The sequence below is a fragment of the Rhea pennata genome, chromosome 7 (assembly GCF_028389875.1).
Source record: "Rhea pennata isolate bPtePen1 chromosome 7, bPtePen1.pri, whole genome shotgun sequence".
NCBI lineage: Eukaryota > Metazoa > Chordata > Aves > Rheiformes > Rheidae > Rhea > Rhea pennata.
The window spans coordinates 35,510,405-35,530,475 of NC_084669.1; the positions used below are offsets into that span (position 1 = coordinate 35,510,405).

Consider the following 20,071-nt stretch of genomic DNA (forward strand, 5'->3'; position numbering starts at 1 on the left):
TCCTCTTTGCTACAGAAACTAATCTTAAAGCCTAAATTTTCTAGGCATGCAATGCACACCTCTGGAAAGCAAATACTACAGTACTGTGATTTCTCCCAGTAGTCTGCATCAAGACCTTTAAGTTTATCTGGATGAGCTCAGGCTTTGTATTCGTACATATGACTTGTGATCAGAAGTCAAATATTTTCATTTCAGTGATAGTAAAGGGGAAAATATCAGAGCATGTTACTAAGGCTAGAATTTTCAAAGTCCCTTAAGTAAGGGCCTGTTTGGACATTTTATGCCCAATTTTCAAACATTCAAAATTCTGTTCCAGCTTCAGAATCACACACACACTGAAAAAGCCTGTGTATCATCAATGTAACAGACTGTAATCACAGCCTAATATAGTTTAAGTCAGTTTCAAAACAGCAGCCAACAGTATCTGCAACATGTAGACACTCAGTTTCAAAAATAAAACAACAAAAGCAGCAAACCTATTCATTTTGCTAACAGCTGGTCTGATTAAAGAGGTTACCACCCCAATTCAGCTCATTAGTCTCCATAGCTCTGCCAGTGAAAGACATCATGTAAACGCTTTTCAATTCAGGCAACATCAGCAGATTAGCTCGGACTGTCTTCACTGCCTGTTAAACCAGCTGGGCCGACTTCGCCTAATACGGATTAAGGAGTATTCACACAACCCCTACAGCCAGCAGAGCTGCGTGGGGAGGAAAGAGGGGAGCACGGCTGAACAGCACCACTGGCGACAATGAGCTGGCAAAGACAAGCAGTTAGCAACAAAAGTATCTTTAGTTATCACCAATACATCCGAAAAGAGCATATGTTCATTTCTAAAGGCACTGAACCTCTTAAGATTGCCCAATGAAAGTTATCCCAACGTACATCCTCCACACTGGAATATTCAACAATATTGTCAGCAACCTCTGGATGGAGGAAAATAAATTAGAGAGGAAGCCACTACAATCCTCACAACTGTTGTGTCTGAGCATGTTGAAAAAATATTTACAACAATTACTTGTCCATTATATGGCAAAGCTCAGATAAAAGTTCAGACAAGCTCTACCATAAAAACAAAAAAAATAAGATTCTCTATGGCAAATTTTAGATTAAAAAAATAATTCAGTATCAAAGTAGGTTACAAGTATTTTGAATTTATTAAAGGTTAGTTCCACAAGTTGAGTCTCTATTCACGTTCATGAAGCAGATGTTTACACAGGATTAAAGTTTGTCACTTTTAATATCCATTTACTGTTTCCTGATAGAAGTCAGGATTCATTTTAAAAGTTACACATCAACTATGCAAGAAAATCTTTACTTGGTACAAAATCTTAAATTCTGAATAAAGGAGAACTGCTAAATTATTACATACTAGAGGGATCGCAACTGCTTGAAAAACATTCAACTTGAGTGTTTACGTTTTATTGTACCAAGTAACTTGTAAAATTGCTGCTAGAGATGTAAGAATAAACTCTTACTAAGCCTTTTCAGTTTGCTTTCATTATGCTGTAAATACTGTCAGAAGCACTGTTTCATCTCTCTCAGTGGCACACAGGAATGACTCACATGCACAGCTCTGAAGGGAGCCCATGTGCACACTCCTCTGCAGTCCCTACAAGATGTTTACCAACTCATGCCACAGAACAGCACCAGCAGCAATTAGGAATACATACATAACATAGATAAGGAAGAAAAAAGACCAAATAAGTTTTATACTGCATTCTTTAGGCTTGTCCAAATACTATTCCTATAATACTGTATAGGCTGAAATGCCTTATTAATTCTTTTAGTTCTCCAAAAGAAAAAAAAAGCAAGAAAATAAAGAATACTGCTTTAATCAGACTTGCTCCACATCACACACTGGACAATTAAAAAGCGCACAGCATATTTCCCAATTATGGTATATCAAATATTTTCTACCATCTTCCAATAGCCAAACATATAATAGAGTACAATAGTAGCCCACGTATTGAACTAAATCACCTCCCCTCAAGATTAAAAACAGCCACTGATTCCCACAACCTTGAATAAAGTGATTCCACACTGGGAATAAAAAAAAAAATAGTGGCACTGTCCAGCTGCACGATGAGCAAAAATCTGGGAATACAGACGTCTCACAGTTGGCTGTTTCTAACAGTCACAAGACATGATGCAAGCAATGGAATGCTTTTCAAGGGAAAATACGCTTGTTCTTGGAAGAACTACTGTGCACACAATTCAGCACATGCACAAACTGCCACTATTTATAGCATAACAAAATGCAGGTACAAACATATACATACAGGTTCTGCAGGTCAATACTCCTAAACTTACCGGGTCTTTTCCTGGCTTTTTCATGTCCTAGTTGTCCTAGATCATTGCAGCCACATGTATAAACAGTCCCATCATCCAGGACGAAAACAGTATGTCTGAGTCCACATCCCACATCTCGGACCCTTTTATTTAAGAAAAAGCCACTTTTTCGGGGTTCTAAAACAATCTCTTCATCAATTCCACCCAATCCAAGCTGTCCAAAAGATGCATTTCCCCAGCACAACATGTTTACACTTCTCTTGATCAGAGATCTTCCAGCTTCACTTTTCTAAAATTTCCCTTATGCGTAGCTGTTCAAGGAAAAAAAAGTACAAATTTTCAATATTGCTTACAAAATCTGTTATTTCCTATATAGCATGTCATCAACAAGTTTCATTTTCTTTATACCAAGACCTGAATTACTGAAAGATTTTTAAAAGTCTAATTTACTTTCTCAGACAGTATTTATATGAATTCTGAAGTAAGAGGCTTTCTTTCTTGTTTCAGATGCAATATATATATATTGCACCTGAATGCAATATGTACAGGTCCTTGGTTTTATACATTTCAAAATTTTAAGTGTAACTACGTTCATAAAACTTCCTTAATCCCCAATTCAGAACCATACGAACGGCAATCACAACCAGCTCTACCCAGTGCAAATGACTTCAAACGCCTTTTAACGAGGCGGTGCAACATGAAGCACAGAAAAGCAGATAGCACTGTGAGTGGCTTCTAGAAGATCCCCCAAAACAGCACTTGACTCACCACTTGAAAAAAATTGGTCAATCCTGACCAAACCAGTCATGCAACACAAAGAACAAAATGACGTGTCACTCATTATATCTAAACTGTGAGTCAACTGAGCTTTCAATTAAATATAAATATATACATAAATAGCGGCCATGTAGGCCCTAGTCTGCATTACAGTCAACACAGACGACAGCTTCATAGATACTTCTGTGGTAACATGACATACGCAAATTCATCCATGCAAACCCTGATCCCTAATGCCTAGATCACATCTTATCAGTATTTGTGCTGACAGACTTTGTACCTATTTGGAGGGGATACAAACCTATGCCTCTCTTTCATTATCAGTATTCATTACTGCAGAGAACTTCTGATGACATGCTCAATGCTACTTGACACCACATTCCCACTACAAGTGATTTCCCCTTATTTTCAGAGGAATTCAAGAACCAGTGCAACACAATGTAAAATTCCTGCAAATTTTCATCAGTGATCATTATAATTAAGAACGCATGAATAATGGAATGTAGAGTAAAATGCACTACAAATACTACTAATGCATTCAGTCTTGCCTTATGAAGAGTCATGACATTTATAAGTTACATAAATATAAGAAGTGTTCATAGGAGACATACAATGACATACAATACCACTGAAGCATTCTAAAACACCAAAGAATGGCAAAAGTTTTGCCAGCACAACAGGATGAACTATTTTTCTTTGCAGGAGTCTATTTGCTGTAAACAAGATGCCTATTCTCATTATCTAATGCAAAAAAAACCAGCTAAACAGCTTAAAATAGATTGCACTTAGTTTACCTATCTCAGGACATGCTGCATGATCAAATATTTCTCTAGCTATTACCAGGTATATCCTACCACATTCAGACGGGGACATCAAAACAAAGACACCTTTGGTTAAGACACAGCTGTGTAACAGCAACCTTCACACGTCCGTAACAATGACTGCAATAAAAGCTTCAACCTGCAAGAAGATGGAAAAGACTTATGATTACACTGCTTCAGGATTGCCATAGTTGAGATCTATCTCCAGGTGGGGAAAAAGAAGAAGAGGAGGTCTCTTTTCTAAAGAACCAGATGTATTTTTTTCCTCACAGAAGTTTTCTTTTTTCTTTTTTTTTTTTTTTTTTTAAGTAAGCAATCAACCACTTTGTACTTTGATCTCAAATCCAGGTATTCTTCCCTTGTCACGAAAGCTACCTCCTGTTGTCAACTGTACACTACGTGTGGCGTCAGAACCTGTCCAACGCCGACACCGAAGAGCAGAGACGGAGTACCCAGCTCCTTCCCCACTGGGGCAGGACAAGCGAAGGGATCACAGGAGCAGTCTGGACGTTTGCCGTGCGCTGGAGCACACTGGTGAGGGCACCGCCAGCGCGCTGCCGCGCTGCACCTCCCGCTCCCTCCCGCAGCCGCTGCCGCCGCCGAGCAGGGCGCTGCCCGCAGCCGCGGCCGGGCTGCCGCGCCCCGGGGGCGCCAGCGCTGGGGGAGCGGCTCCGGCAGGGCGCCGCCGCGCTGGGGTCGCAGCCGCCGAGGCGGGGCGGCGCCGGGCTCCGCGGGGAGCCCACAGCTGCCGCGCGGCGCCTCCCGTAACGGTCCTAACGGCCCCAGGCCGCCAACTGCCCCGCACCTGCCCCTCCCTCCCCGCAGCGGGGCTCCGGCGGGCCGAGCGCGGGCCCGGCCGCCCTCCCCTGCGCCCCGCGCCCCGCGGGGGCCAAAGGGCGGCGGCGGCGGCCGGCTCCGCAGAGGGGCAGGCGGCCCCCGCCCGCCTCGCGAGCGGCGCGTCACAACCCGGCGGAACTCACCGGGCGGCGGCTCCGCTCCTCTCCGCGCCCCAGCCCTGCGCGGTGCAGCCCGGCCCGCCGCGGTGCGATGCAGCCCAGCCCAGCCCAGCCCGGCCCGGCCCGGCCGCCGCAAGCACTCGCGGGCCAGCGCGCGAGGGCGAGCGGCGCCCACCCCGCAGCCGTGACAGGGCCCGGCTGCGCGGCGGCGGCGGCGGCGGCTGCTGCTGCGCACGCGCGCGCGCGCGCCCCGCCCCGCCCCGCCCGCTCCACTTCCTCCCACCCCGGCCTCGTGCTGAGGGGCGGCGGCGCCGCGCCATGACGTCACGGGGCCAAGGGCCGCGCCGCGTGCGGCCGCTCGCCGCGTCCTGCCCGGCGGCCGTGGGAGGCGCGCGGGGGCAGGGGCGGGGGCGGCCGTTTAACGGCCCGCACGAGCCGCTGGCGGCGCTGAGGGGGCCTCTCGGGGGGGGGGGGAGAGGGGGGAGGGCTTCCTGGGAGGGGTGCTGGGGAATGGCTGCTGAGCGTGAGCGACCGCGTGACTTAAGTACTGCTGTGTGCCTACGGGGAGGCTAAGCTGAGAAACGCGCAGCCGAAAAGGAGAACGATCGGGAAAGGAGACGTGGCGGGACAGTGCAGTTGCTGAGAAAACGGCATCTGCCCAGTGCTTTGGGGAAAAAATACAGCAAGACTGAGGAAAATAAAAGTCTGAATATTGCAGGGGTGCTGTTACCTTGAGTATGCTCTCTGGGTCGATGGCTGCAGTTTTAATTATTCTGGTTTCGAAACAACTGAAAAAAAAAAAAAGAATTCAAACACTACAAGTGCTAGCATCATTGTCTTGCATCACCATATTTTTAAAGCAAGAAGATGACCTGGGGAGCCCACTCCCTCTGTTTACAGAGAAGGGGTCTTGGGGCAATGCATTTCCCATATTTCATTCTAATATTGAAACTGTATGAGACCAATAGAAATGGATGCAATTTTCTGGTAGCTCGAATATTTAGCATTCAGGTTACAAGCTGGACGTGATACCAGAGCGTATGTAAGCTGTGCATGTCAGAACATCTGTTTTGCTAAGTGTGTATCTTTAGTGGGACAACTAAGTTCAGTCACACTGGACTCATTTTTTAGCTTTTTTATAAGATCTTGCTAAGTGCAAGGGAAAAAAATCCACTGCAATTTATGTAAGTGACCTGGATTGGGAATCCAAATGCACAATTTCCTTATTTAGCAGCCTCTATAGCAGTTCTGTGGTCCAGGTTTATGTAGGTCAGGAAGTAAAAAGGGCCAGGATCAGGCGTGCTTTAGAGCAAATGATTTTGCCAGCTATGGGATAAGACAGTTGATATGTCTGAGGTTGTTTGCTCTTCAATGAAAAGTGTGTATGTATGTATATATATATATATATATATATGTATATAAAAAAAGTAAATGGGATAGCTTAAACACTCCTGTGTGCATCTCAGTAGGTAAAACTGCGGGACCTCTCAGCACTTGGGGTTGTAATTTTATCAGTAAAGATCCAAACCACAAATGTTAAATTCATACATAGAGTAAATGAGATAGCTGCATAGCTGACAAAGCCTGAATGATATAGCACTTTTAGGGTAGCAAATATACAGGTTTGTTATTTAAAGGAGAGATGTGACTGATTTACCTTTTTCCATTCTGCATGTATGAATGGAAAGTGGCCATTATATGTCGCGAATGGAGAAAAACAAATACTTCATTTTTTATCTTCTGAACTCCTTTTCCCTTTACCGATGAGACCCCCAGATTAGTAAATGCAAGTAGTTACACTGTGGAGTCAATTTTAAATATTAACAATCATTCATTGTGCAATGTGTCCTTTGACCAGCATGTGGAGATGTGTCCATGCACTTGAAGATAACATTAACATGCCTAGCAGAAGTTTTACATAGAAAAGTATTTTGGTGTAACTGGCCTAATGCATTAAATAAGAAACATGTTAAGCATGAAACAACATGTAATGCTATCCCACAATTCACCTTCCTTGTGCCACAGACATAACCATTTTATTTAAAGTAATTATTTTAGTGCTAAGATCAGATTACTGTTAATTAAATAATTCAGATTTTCTTGAAATTAAGTACAAATCATATTTTTATTTCCCTTGCGACCTGTCTTGAGAGGTTTTCTTTTCTGTGCCAGATAAGCCATACTATGTCTGGCTACTACCTTCATGCCTCGAGAAAGCCCCTTCCTTCATGGGGCTAAAGCTACACAAGTGGCGGCAGGACAGGAGTACGTACCCCGACGGCACAGCACGCCTCAGAGTCGCTGCTCCTCAGTGTGACGGCTGCTGCACCCAGCATTAAATCTCTGCCCCAATGCAGCTCTGCAGTTGCAGTGGGCAACAGCGCCATGGGAGCAAGCAGTCTTGTGCCAACTGTGCTGCCAGAAAGAAGCTGGGAGAGCAGGGGCAAGGTAGGACAGCAGGAGGGTACGGGATCCCCGCAGCCTGGCCCAGCCTCGCAGCAGACCTCCAGCATCCCAGAGACTTTTATTCACTCCACTGAGGGGGGACAGTCCATGTCTTACCCTGTGAGAAATACGGTAGGAATTTTACAATGGCAACCTCACTGAGTTTACTGTTTTCTGGATTTCTACCAATGCTTTATCAATTTTGACTGACTCATCAAAATAATTTCATTTTTGTGTATGTACAGTTTAATAGATGGGTCTGGATGCCTCAGGATTTCCAATGCCCATTCTAGTGCTTGAAAAAAAAATAGTATTTTGCACTGAGAGTGAAAAAAGGAAGCCTAAATCTTCAGCAAAGGGATTTATCCCTTCTAAGTACCTTAGCACAGAGGGCTTCCTGTTACAATTGCACAGCCTTCTTATTAATGGACATAACAAGTAGGAAGCTATTTTCAGTTGTATTGTCATTATTAAAATAGCAATGCCTGGCTACTGCCCAGTGATTGCTGTCAGCACAATTGTCTTTGTAAATTGTATCTCAGTTAATCACCTGTTCAGACAATACAAAAACAAAAAAGTCATATATAGTGTTAATTAATGTATACTTTATGCTTTATTTTGAGAGAACATCTTTGTTTCAGAAGGTTTTTGTATTATGCAATAAAACTTTCTGTATAATTAATACAGGGAAACACAAAAGTTCGTGGACTGTTTGCTCTCTCCTTCTACTTTCTCCTGGCAACAGTCAGTACACACTTTTTAAACACTAATTCCTCATTTCAAACCTCTTTGTTTTATACTCTGATGTGTCACAGTCTACAGAAAATAGAAATGGGTGTGCAAAACAGCTGATACTGTGAAATTAGAGATGTCAACGTTTTGCTGTGAGAAATTGCTAGTTGTGATGAAAAGCCTTTGTGTGGAAGATTCTCCTTGACTAAGACAAAGGAAAGGCTTTAGAATGCAAATAACCTTACAAACAAGGTAGGAACACACCTTTTTATGCCATTTCAGCTTTCCATTTCATCCTATATTCTTCACAGTACCAATATTTGGATATTGGTGATTTACTGAGAGTACCTATGTAGACAGGCATACTAACACATATATAGAGAGTATGTCTGTTTTATTCGCTCTATTATTTTATAGATAAAACCATGTTTTAGTTCTCTGTCTGCCCATCCTGCTCATAGTAGTGATTCTGTCTGGTTCAAATGTAAATGTGCCTACTAGTAAGGCCAATTATTTATTATTTGAGGGGGATATGGTCAAAAAATGAACATTTTTTGACCTATTTGTGACGGTAACTCACTATATAAATGCTAAATCTAAAATATTCCAACTTCTGTGTCTAACTCAAGAGACCTTATTAAGAGATCTGTTTAAGGAGAAGCTGAGCATTCATACCTTCAACTAAGATTACCAAGAACAAAAATTTGCAGCACCCATTGCACTCATCCTCCCAGGGCACAAAATATAGCTGAGGTAGCCAAAAGGATGCTATTCATAGGATGATGGATGTAGAGAAAATAGAAGAGCAGTGAAGGACAACCATGAACTTTGAACAGGAAGACCACAATGTGGGGAACAAGCTGACCTTTGCATTGGGTATGCAGCTCTTGTGCTCACAAACTTCTGCATGGATCCAATATCCCCAAATCCACAAGAAGAGCAGCTGGTGTCAGAGCAACCACCCCATGTCCTAGCACTATGGCAGGAGCCACACAGCAAGTGCCTGGGCACCCTCGGTTGGAGCTGAAGATGCTGAACGTTTTCCAGCATCCCACAAAAAAAGCTAGGAATGGAGCCCTTTCTTGCATTACATGAATTCTTCTGTTAAACTATTTAGCAGCACCAGGATATTCCCAGGTACACTTCTATTTTTTGTCATGCCACTCTGTTCACAGGGAGTTTGTTTAAGCGTTGGATGCTAAGACATCCCCATGTCATAAAACAATGCTTTTGGTCAGGCAGAAATACTGATCTTTGATTTTTATAGTGCACTTCTACAGTAATATAATACCAATACTTGAGCCAGTTCTGCCCTGCAAAGACCAATTTGAGAACACACTGAACCTCGGCTTATAAAATAGCAGCTCCAAGTGGTGCCACATGCTGCTGATTCTGACATGACACTGTGTCTTTGCATGGCAGGATGATGAAGCACCCTAAAATTAGCCTTCTTACTACTCTGTAAAGAGCAAGCAGAAAGGTAGCAGCCTGCACCAAGGAGAACAAAGAGGCAGAGGACAGCACCAGGACACAGGCAGGTCACGCTACTTCATGGTGAGCACTGTTGGCTTCTTTGCAAATTTCCATGTTGGACTGTTTCCTGTAATTTCTTACCCCAAGTGCAGAGTGACCTGATTGCAAAAGCAGGAAGGATGGTACTGGTATAAATGGAAGAGGAAGGGAGCTGTTCTCTCAGGGGGCTTGGGAGACAGCAGGGGGGGAAATCTGGCTGTGAAAACAAGAGAGATGGTCTGTTTACTCAGAGGTGGGGTAGGGGCTGGTATTAATTCACAGATTAAAGCTTTGCATTAAGGGAACAGAAATGGGAATGGAGGAAAAAAATAGTATTGGCATGGAAACCAGAGACACCATGATAAAACCCTTGCTCTCTGTTAAGCCAGACTAAATATATATTGACATCCAGCTCTCTCTCTACCTCCATTTTTAGGTGATAAAGCCCTTGGTTTTACAACAAGTAGGATTTTGAGAGAAAAAAACCTCAAGGCAGGTGGGAAGATAGGCATGGATGTGTTTGGGTGTGGGAACAGAAACAGTGCAGGAAAAAGTGCTAGACTAGAATAAAACTTGCAGATGAGGAGGAAAAAGACTGTGAGGAAACATTTGTGTATCAGAGAGCGTAACAGGCATAACAAGAAATGACTGTTAGGGCAGACTTCTTCTAGGGAAGAAGACACAGAGTGCTTTTCAAGAAGCAGAGGGCTCAGCCATCCATTAGCTGTCATGGCCTGGGTGCCCATGCCTAGATGATTGTCAGGACTTACTGATTTCTCCTTTCCTGTTACAGGAGGCTGCAGAAGAATAGATGGGAAAAAATAATTAGTGCTGAGGCATAACTGTAACCAATAAGTTCAGACTACATTCTGTTCTTTCTGCTGGTAGTTATGTCTCAAAAATATGGGAATATTTTGTAACCAAGATATTTCTGATTAGATAAAAATTGTTGGATAATGCTTTTGCACTTTTCATGATTTAATTCAGGATAAGACTCATGACTTCACATACATTACTGAAACCCAGAGGGGCGTGATACTGTAAGATCTACCTTGGTGCAGTTAGCAACTGATAGATACTTCGTGTAGCATGGACTGAGATGTTAGTGTCAATGAGGCAGTGAATCTGTGCCACGTGTATCAGCTTCAGAACAGGAGACCTCTGCTCAAAAAATGGATTAAATAGTAACAGTGGATGAAGACTCTCAGGCAGAAGGAAAATGACATTTTTCTTGTAAAGGCTCCTCCACAAATATTGTATGTGAGCAGGCAAAGGTTGGAGTCCTTGGAGGACTGTAACTCTGGATTTCCTATGATGTAAGTCTCAATCTTTGGAATAGAAGAATTCAAAAACTTTGGTATGATTTTGGAGAGAGAAGGAAAATAAGCTGTGTGAGAACAGCAATCTAATCCTCAAAACTGTGTGAGAAATGCAATCACAGCTGCTACCAAGTGCACAATTCATATGTACATTAACCTATTGACTCCTGATGTTCTTGGAGATCTTCCCTCTCAATACTTACTAAGATCCCATTTAGGAGAGTAAAATGGTCGCAAGCTATTGATCTTATGTTTCTGTTTATTGACATGGGAGTTCTGCACAAGTATTGACAATTTTGTTGCTATTTTTTAATACAAATGATTTAGAGCTCCTTATTTTTCTCCAGAAAATTTTGGGACAATGTTTTGTGGATACCTTTGCTTCTTTATCAGGAAGTGTGGGTTAGATGAGTGGACAGTGAGGTGGATTGAGCTCTGGCTGAAAGGCAGAGCTGAGGGTTGTGATCAGTGGCGTGGAGTCTAGTTGGAGGCCTGTGGCTAGTGGTGTCCCCCAGGGCTCAGTACTGGGTCCCATCCTGTTCAACTTTTTTCATCAATGACCTGGATGAGGGGACAGAGTGCCTCCTCAGCAAGTGTGCTGAGGATACCAAGCTGGGAGGAGTGGCTGACACACCTGAGGGCTGTGCTGCCATTCAGAGAGTCCTGGACAGGCTGGAGAGCTGGGCGGAGAGGAACCTCATGAGGTTCAACAAGGGCAAGTGCAGAGTCCTGCACCAAGGGAAAAATAACCCTAGGCACCAGTCCAGGCTGGGGGCTGACCTTCTGGAGAGCAGCTCTGCAGAGAAGGACCTGGGAGTGCTGGCGGACAACAAGTTGACCATGAGCCAGCAATGTCCCCTTGTGGCCAAGAAAGCCAATGGTCTCCTGGGGTGCATTAGGAAGGCTGTTGCCAGCAGGTCGAGGAAGGTGATTCTGCCCCTCTACTCAGCCCTGTTGAGGCCTCATCTCGAGTACTGAGTCCAGTTCTGGGCTCCCCAGTACAAGAGAGACATGGAGCTACTGGAGAGAGTCCAGCAGGGCTACAAAGATGATCAGAGGACTGGAGCACCTGCCCTATGAGAAAAGGCTGTGAGAGCTGGGCCTCTTCTGCCTGGGGAAGAGAAGACTGAGGGGGGATCTTATCAATGTGTACAAGTACCTGAAGGGAGGGTGTCAGGGGGACGGGGAAAAACTCTTTTCAGTTGCCCCGTGTGACAGGACAAGAGGCAATGGGCAGAAATTGAAGCACAGGAAGTTCCGCCTGACCGTGAGGGGGAATTTCTTCCCTGTGAGAGTGACGGAGCACTGGGACACGTTGCCCAGAGAGGTTGTGGAGTCCCCTTCTTTAGAGATATTCAAGGCCCGCCCGGATGCAGCCCTGTCTACTATGCTCTAGGTGACCCTGCTGAGCGGGGAGGTTGGACTAGATGATCTCCAGAGGTCCCTTCCAACCTTAGTGATTCTATGATTCAATGATTCTATGACTATCATCATACAAAATTTGTTTAAATGTAAAGCTTCAGGCTTGTAAAGGGGAAGCCAAAGCAACTATATAGCACCTTCAAACAGAAATACTCTACAGTAGGCACCTGTGCCAAACCTCCATTGCATTTAGCTGACATTTTTCCCTTGGACAGGGAGAGAGGTGTCAGTGATTCATAGTGGACTGATGAAGGCTTTCTTGTCATTAATGTCAGCAAGCCACTAAGACATCACTAAGTATGATCTCTGATCCTAGTCAGAAATGATTGTTTGAGGGGCACTGGATAGTCCCCCTTAACACGCATGTATTTACTTACTCTTACAAAAGAACAATACAGGGCTGTTTTCTGCTTCTAGACAGGATTCTAGAGCAGAAAAATGACCCTTAAACATACATATATATAAATCTGAGAGTAGTCCTAGGGCTTGGATCCCTGGAGATTGAAGAGAGACTGCTCTTAAAAACATCTGAGGAAAACGGCATTTTCCTAATGTTAAACTGAGATGTAGCAGCATCTATGCACCAAACAAACCAGTGGAGGCATCCACAATCAGAGAGATTGCCAGCTATCAAGGTAGCTATTTCAAATTAGCTTGAAAATCGAGTTTTACCACAAACTGGTCCACAACATTTTTTTAGCCAGCAGACTTGCAAAAAATATGGGGCCCAATGTGGCCAAAACTTTCGCAAATATGAACAACAGAAACAGCACTGTATGCTGATAAGCTTGTGGCATACTCAGCCAGGCACATACCCTTTAACAACCTATATAAATATTACAAATCAAATTCCTTCCAGTATAACTTAAATTTATTTTAAAAGTGACTGAAAATAATGCTTATTTGGCCTGATATTTTCATGTGGTTGTTTTGTAATAAATAGCATGAGCATTAAAAATAATTTTTCCTGAGAAGCGTATGATGTGATCTTTGTAATTTTTCCTGGCTTGTTCTTCAAGTTTGAGCCTCTAAATAGTTCATCACCATTATAAACCTACTTGGCTTCACTTCTGAGTTTATAATAGCCGTAAGCATTAAAATAGTCTGTTTATAACTAGAACAATCCCTACTGGCTTCCCTGCAGAATTTATAACGGACTTGAACCTAGAAGCGTCTTGTTTGAAACCATTGCAGATAATCATAATTTCCAATGAGTTATATCAGCTATGATCTCTTCATCATCTAGTGTTTGGGTTACGGTGTTTGCACGTTGTCATGTCAAGCTTATGAGAATTGCTATCTTTTGGATAAAACTTAGTCTGGAAAATTTAACTGTAATAAATACAATTTTAAAGTCTTCACTTTTACAGTCCTTTCTTTATCATTAGCTTTACAGTTTATTTTGACTGCATACAGATCTCATTATTTGCCCTAATAACTATAAAATAGAGTCTGTTGATTATTTTAATTTTTCTGATGTTTTCAAACAAAACCACAGCAAGCTAAAAGAAATAATGTTCAATAAATAGATTTTAAATGTTTTTAAAAAATTAAACTTACATATTTTAAACTGAGATTTAAAAACTCAATAAATTACCAAATAAAGTTATGTTTATATTTCAAGGAATATTATCATTTTTTAAATATTTGAAAATTCAAAGATCCAAAAACCAAGCTTGCCTCTGGCATAATTTCTTTGCACATATAGTGATCAACATAAAAAGAAGAACATCTGAAACTAATAACATGTTCATTGTCACATCTTTTCTGGCATAGATATTTGGTTGCATCAAATTCTGCATCTCAGAATCTAGACTAGAGAGGTCTTTTCTGAATGATTGTCTTCATACCTCTGCAAATGAACTGAAGGTTTTCTTTTGCTCCATGTGAATGGAGAACAAGTGTTTCAGGATTAGGAAGAGTACAGTTAAGTGGAGTGTTTCTTTCTTGAGCTTTTCAAATCCAGGAAAGAAAACAATACCACTTGGAGCACTGCTATCCCTCTTTAATAAATTTCAATGGTACAATCAAAAGGAGCCCTTGGGAGGGCACAGAAAGTTAGCTATTTCTGCAAGGTGGAGATTATTATTAGAGGCCTTATTTTGGAAGTCAAAATGTTCAAAGATTTTAAACTTCATGATCTTGTATAAAGCTGGGAAAACTCAGGAAGTTCTTCCCACTGAGTTCTTTCTCTTTTGCTCCCCCCCAGCCAGTAAGTCAAAGCTGTCATTTTCCCTGCCTCCTCTGCCTCTAGGTCAAGCCTTGAGCTCCGCTTAATTGTTTCTCAATGGAAGCCAGTGGAACTAATGCCAATTTAAACTACCTGTCTTGATGGGTTTATATCACAGTTTAACAGAAACACAACTGAATATGTCAAGTATGAAAAAATACATATTTATACTCCTTTTGTGCAGTACAGTCAGCAAACTGAAATGCGTTTCTGTAAACTGTATCTGTCACAGCATGATGACAGCAGAGTTTTGGCTCCCTTTCCTGCTCTAGCCCCCACTTAAACTTCTGTATTCAGTCAAAACACCTTAAATCTTATTCAATAGCTCAATACACAACAAAAGAGATCTTCTCCATACAGGAGTAATAGTTTGCATATATGATATGCATGGGTTATAAACACTATGGTTGAGACTTTCCAAAGCAAGTCTCTTAAATACATGTAGTTTGACTTTCAAAAAACTGAGTCTAGACTTAGGAAAAAGCCTCTAGTCAATCAGTTTTCAAAATCTTGGCCAATATGAAGTTATACAAACATACCAAATGAGAATAAACAAATGGATCAACACAGGTAGTCCCTTAGCTTTTCAACAAATCTGTATGGAATTTAAAAGTATGTTTTTATGTGTTTCTAATTATTTAACAATGCCATAGGCTTTGTCTTCATGTCCTATTTTTGAACTTACAAACTATAAAATATTTCTGTATAAATGAATGTTTTATCAATTTACTATGTTTTCTTGATTTAACATTAAATACACATTTCTAAAACTTAGTTCAAGCATTGAGTTTCCATACACATGCACACACACACACACAGGTAAGTATATCATATTTTTTTGTGTGTGTTTTGAAAGGCCTTTACTCATTAGATTAAATGAGAAATACTTACCATAATATTTAGTTAGTGTCACAGTTTGGAGTCTTCCTCTTCCTTTTGTAAAGCATAAAGAAGTGAGATATTTAAAAAAGCATCTTCCAAGGCACCCTAGGCAGAAAGAAAATTCCTTTTTATAACTTGTGTGATAGTACATGGTGTTACTATATGTCACAGATGTACTAGTTGGTCTAAACTTGGCTTGTAATATGCATGGTTTATCAGATCAGAATATATTTTAAATCCTGTGATACATCTTTTGACTCCTTCCATTGGGTGAACTGATACTTTGAGTGTTTAGAAACTAGATAGTTCAGGATACTGACAACTGTGTGAACAAAACCACTGGCTTAAATGTGGCTTGGGAAAGTAGTTATAAACATCTTTTGATTAGTAGGTGATTCATTTGAAATGACTTAAAGGTCTTATTTAGTTACCTAATAGAAAAGCTACAGCCTTCTCTCTCTCTCCCTCTCTCTCTCCCTCTCTCTTATATTCTTATGCAAAAATCACATTTGGCCCAGTTAACAATTTGCATTGCTAGTCCATACAGACAGGATGGCTAGTACCTCATGTTCTTGCTTCACCTTCTGTTTCATGATCCTTACTTTGGTGAGTAAGTTTACATTACCTGAATAATGCTTGTTCTTTTAGTTCTGTGAGTAAAGAAAAGTTAAAAAAAATCAGGTTCTCTCTGAAGCTTCAGCAGTAACTATACAGAAATCATTTTTGCAGTGTATCTCCAAATAAATTTTCACAAATCATATTCCAATGAAGTCAGGTTAAAATTGCAATGAAAAAAAGGAGCATTTAAAGTGGGAAGGTGACTCAGTAGCCTGAGGGAAGGAGTTCCAGACAGATGAGGCAGCATGAGTGAGAGTGCCAGAATCACTGGGAGGGGCTGGTAAACTGAACTCAGGGGAAGCGACTATAATAAAGTGTCACAGCAAAGTGCTGGTGAAACATTCAGTTTCTCAGACCAGTCAGCTAAAGAGATACAGAGTTTGAGAATGATGCCAAAAACAGCTAGACTGAACAGTGGCACTGTTTTAATATAGAGGAGGAATATTTTAAAAGCCATAGAGCTGCAGAAGTTGTTCTCTTGCCTTGCCCGTACAATCAGAGAGCAGGGCAAAGTCTGTGCTTTCTGAATGCACCTAGGGTCAAATTAATAGCAGCTAGTACTGCCTATAAACTCATTTGGGATGTACTTGGAGGATGACAGTGAAAATCAAATACCTTCACCTTGTATAGAAAAGATATGTCTGCAAAGTACTATCTCCTGTAAAACACCTTTATCTGCTCCAACTAAACCTTGTAACTAGCTTTCCCTGCTGCCCCTCTTGATATAAAAAACTTCTATCTGGTATATAGGATATAGAAGTGGTAGAAATTATAATATAGGGACAACTGAAAATTCCTTGTATTATAACGGCTAGAAAAGTTCCCCAATCTATTCTAGTTCACTTGACTGTTCTATTTCTAAATGGTTCGTCAGAGTACCTGAACTCAGCAGACATCATCCAGCTCAAACTTGCCAGTCTCAGACACTCTTTAATTGATACCCCATTTTTTCCTTAGATTTTAGCGTTGCTTACCTTTTTAAACCCCTAACAGTCAGTCTAAATACATGCTTCTACTTAAAATCTCACTAACTAGTATTTTGCAGAATTCAGACTACCTAAAGCTGGGAAAACACACACTTCCCCCTAGCTACAGCCAGGCAATGTGGTGCTGCCACCCTACTGCACCATTGTACTACATTGTACCCTCTCCTTGCCTTGGAGTTTACTGTCCTTGGAGCTTACCATCCTCTCCTGCATCTCAGGCTCTCCTCCTTAGTTAGTTGTTCCAGCCACCTCACTCTGAACAATTACATTGCTGTCCTCCAAACTCTTTATCCCAGGCCTGCCTAGCTAAGGAGATCCGATTAACACAAGTCCAGAGCTGAACTGACTGCCATAAACATCATTGACAAAGATCTGAGTGTGCTCAAGACATTGTTAAAAAATGTTGACTGTCCATGAATGATCTCTCCTTATTCTTTTCCAGCAACAAGCCGTTAGCTAAGACATTCTAATTAGGGATGTATCTCAATATAATTCTGCTCTTAGTTCTAGGTGTGCAGTGCCATTTAAGTGGTAAGAATGACTGCACTGTAAATCTTTGTTTAATAAATGCATAATTGGAAACTGAGATATATGTGCCTCGCTACACTCTTAATTAACCTTTAAAACACAGTTCATAATGTGCTGTTATATTAATCTCAACCTAAAGTCAAAAGCATTCATGTATATGACCCTTGTCACTGGACAACATCAAGCAGTTAATACAGACACTTGGGGTATCAGGTCTGCTAAATATCAACCAAAGATATATCTACCACGAAAAATATTTTAAAACTGTTATTACAATTCAGAAGGGAAAAAAAAGTTAAAATATTCAATATACAAAGTACTAAATGTGGTTTTCACTTTAGTAACCTTCCTTATTTCCTTTTCCTCTAGCCTTAGTAACAAAATACCTCACTATTTGTACCAGTCCTTGTGACAATCTGTTCAACTGGTATTAATCATGGCAAGAAACATCCTTTTTAGATGTTCTGTAGACATAACTTCTTAAGAAAGGTAAGGAAGCTAGTGGAAATGCATAGACCTGCAACTATGTGGGTCTAATCCTGTTTTCTCTGAAGATCAAGTAAGACAAAACACAAAAAAGGGAGAGCCAAGCACAGAAAAGAACAGCAAAAGAAGGAGCACAGTGTTTAGGTTAGTCCCCTCTCTTAATTATGATTACAATAAATATAATTATATTTTATATATATATATAATATTATTAAAATATAATATTATATTTATTACAATCAACTGATTATTATATTATTTATTATATTAATTATATAATAGATATACTTGTAATATAATATATAACATGGTTCTATCAGCTACACCAAGATCTGGCAAACCTGTACCAGGATCAGACTAAGTTGGTGCCAACAGCTGCTGTCTTAGTTGGAGACCTGGAAGAACATAGTGCAATTAGTCTTGCCTGGTAAGTCAGATTCTTATTAAAAACAAGATAAAATGAAGAAATAAAAAGGGACAGAAGGGGAAAGGAGAGGGTCATAGTAGAACACAAATCTTGCATATCACATGAAACCTCAAATTAGGTGAAGACAGTAGAGCTGGCATTGTCAGATCCCCTTTTAAGGTCTGGTTTGGACAAGTCATATCTCAGAATCAGGGCTGTGGAACTCTACAGTGTCAGTGTGGCCTCTGAAGATGCTGAGAGTAGTAACTCCGACTGTAAATCTCACACTGCTCAGTCTAACTGTTTTTGGCATCAGTGTTAAACCAAGCTTCCTCCTGCTTCACTTGCCTAAAGAAAGCCATGAATGGAAAAACATGTCCCCTTGCTATTTTGTTCAGTAGTTAAACCTGTCATCTGGATTATCAATTTTAATCCATTGATTTTTGATCCTGTGTTTCTATTGCTTATCAGGCATAAACAGTCTTTAGATTAATCAATAGGAATCCTCATTTGCATTATCTCTATTTTTTCTGTATTTCATTTTTGCTCAAAATATATATGTATCTACACACCAAATTTACAATCTCCTTTTACAATAGCCCCCCATAACATCAATAATTCCATGTTCTGGGGATTATCTCTGTGGTTTTATAAAAAAAAATATAACATTTTTAAGTTGTACCCACTCTGTTACAACAAAGCAAAATACTGATATTTTTTTTTTCTTCATTCATATTGAAAAGCAAATCAATGCAACATTAGATTAAACTGGATGAAGACAGTAGATGTGATTGTGTTCTGTGTGTGGATGGCTGAAAGACTGTTTTTATTACTGTAGCTGTAACTAACTCTTTGGAAAAGTATGACTACTCTCGTATTGATGTTAGTGACAGAACAATCACTCATTTCAGCAGAAACAGCATCAGACCCTATAAATCACTAGTATATTTCACCTTAATAATGATGAGCCTGAAAAAATCTGTAGAGATGCTCAGGCAGATCTCCTATGAGAGTGGTAAATGATGGTAATGATAAAGCAAATGAAAATTTTGGCCTGGTTACAAAAGGAATAGAATTGAAGGAATAACAACATTACAATTTGTGCTATCTACAAAAAAGAGCAACCATTTCTTTCATCCTTCTGAGATGTCTCCCCTTCTAAAATTAGAATCTGAGTTAGAATCACACAATACCTAGAAGGCTAACGCAGAGAGATGCACTACATAATGATATGAAGAGAAAATATCCAACTGGTATTATCTTACATGTGGCTTGCAGATTACTATTGAACTAGCATTACCAAAAACATCCAGAAGACTGCTATAAGCACTTTTCTTACCAAAAGAACAATGGCCGTAAGATAATTCATTAACATCTCTAATCTAAAAGGGAAATAAGGCTTGCTGTTCAAATTACCGGACCTTTAACCATAACACCTCAAGCCACAACTAATCACTGATGCTTTAAGAAAAGACAGATTGCTTTCCAAACCTGCACAGGCAGGGAACAACTCACTGCCCTTGGAATAAGCTAGTGTAATGATATGGTTGTGCGTCTTTTACGGGTCAACATTCATACTCAACCTGCAAACAGATTACAGATCTACTAAGTCTCTCTTCTGAAGTTATTCCTTCAGCCCATTAGCTTTAGCTTGCCTAA

General features: G+C 40.9%; 1 protein-coding gene across 10 annotated transcripts in view; it reads right to left on the reverse strand.

The window, feature by feature from the left end:
* HERC4 (HECT and RLD domain containing E3 ubiquitin protein ligase 4) overlaps positions 1 to 5,016 on the reverse strand; it is a 38,158-nt gene extending 33,142 nt beyond the window's left edge. For 4 of the 10 annotated variants that reach the window (XM_062580041.1, XM_062580042.1, XM_062580040.1 and 1 more), the window contains exons 1-3: positions 4,871 to 5,015; positions 3,924 to 4,029; positions 2,314 to 2,603 (exon numbers count right to left, since the gene is read on the reverse strand). In XM_062580041.1, the coding sequence (XP_062436025.1) occupies positions 2,314 to 2,539 (226 nt within the window). In that variant the 5' untranslated portion in view covers positions 2,540 to 2,603; positions 3,924 to 4,029; positions 4,871 to 5,015. Of the gene's footprint in view, positions 1 to 2,313; positions 2,604 to 3,863; positions 4,030 to 4,870 lie in introns of those variants that run through there. The other 6 variants (XM_062580044.1, XM_062580043.1, XM_062580045.1 and 3 more) reach the window with 5 other exon arrangements.
* Positions 5,017 to 20,071: the final 15,055 nt, after the last annotated feature.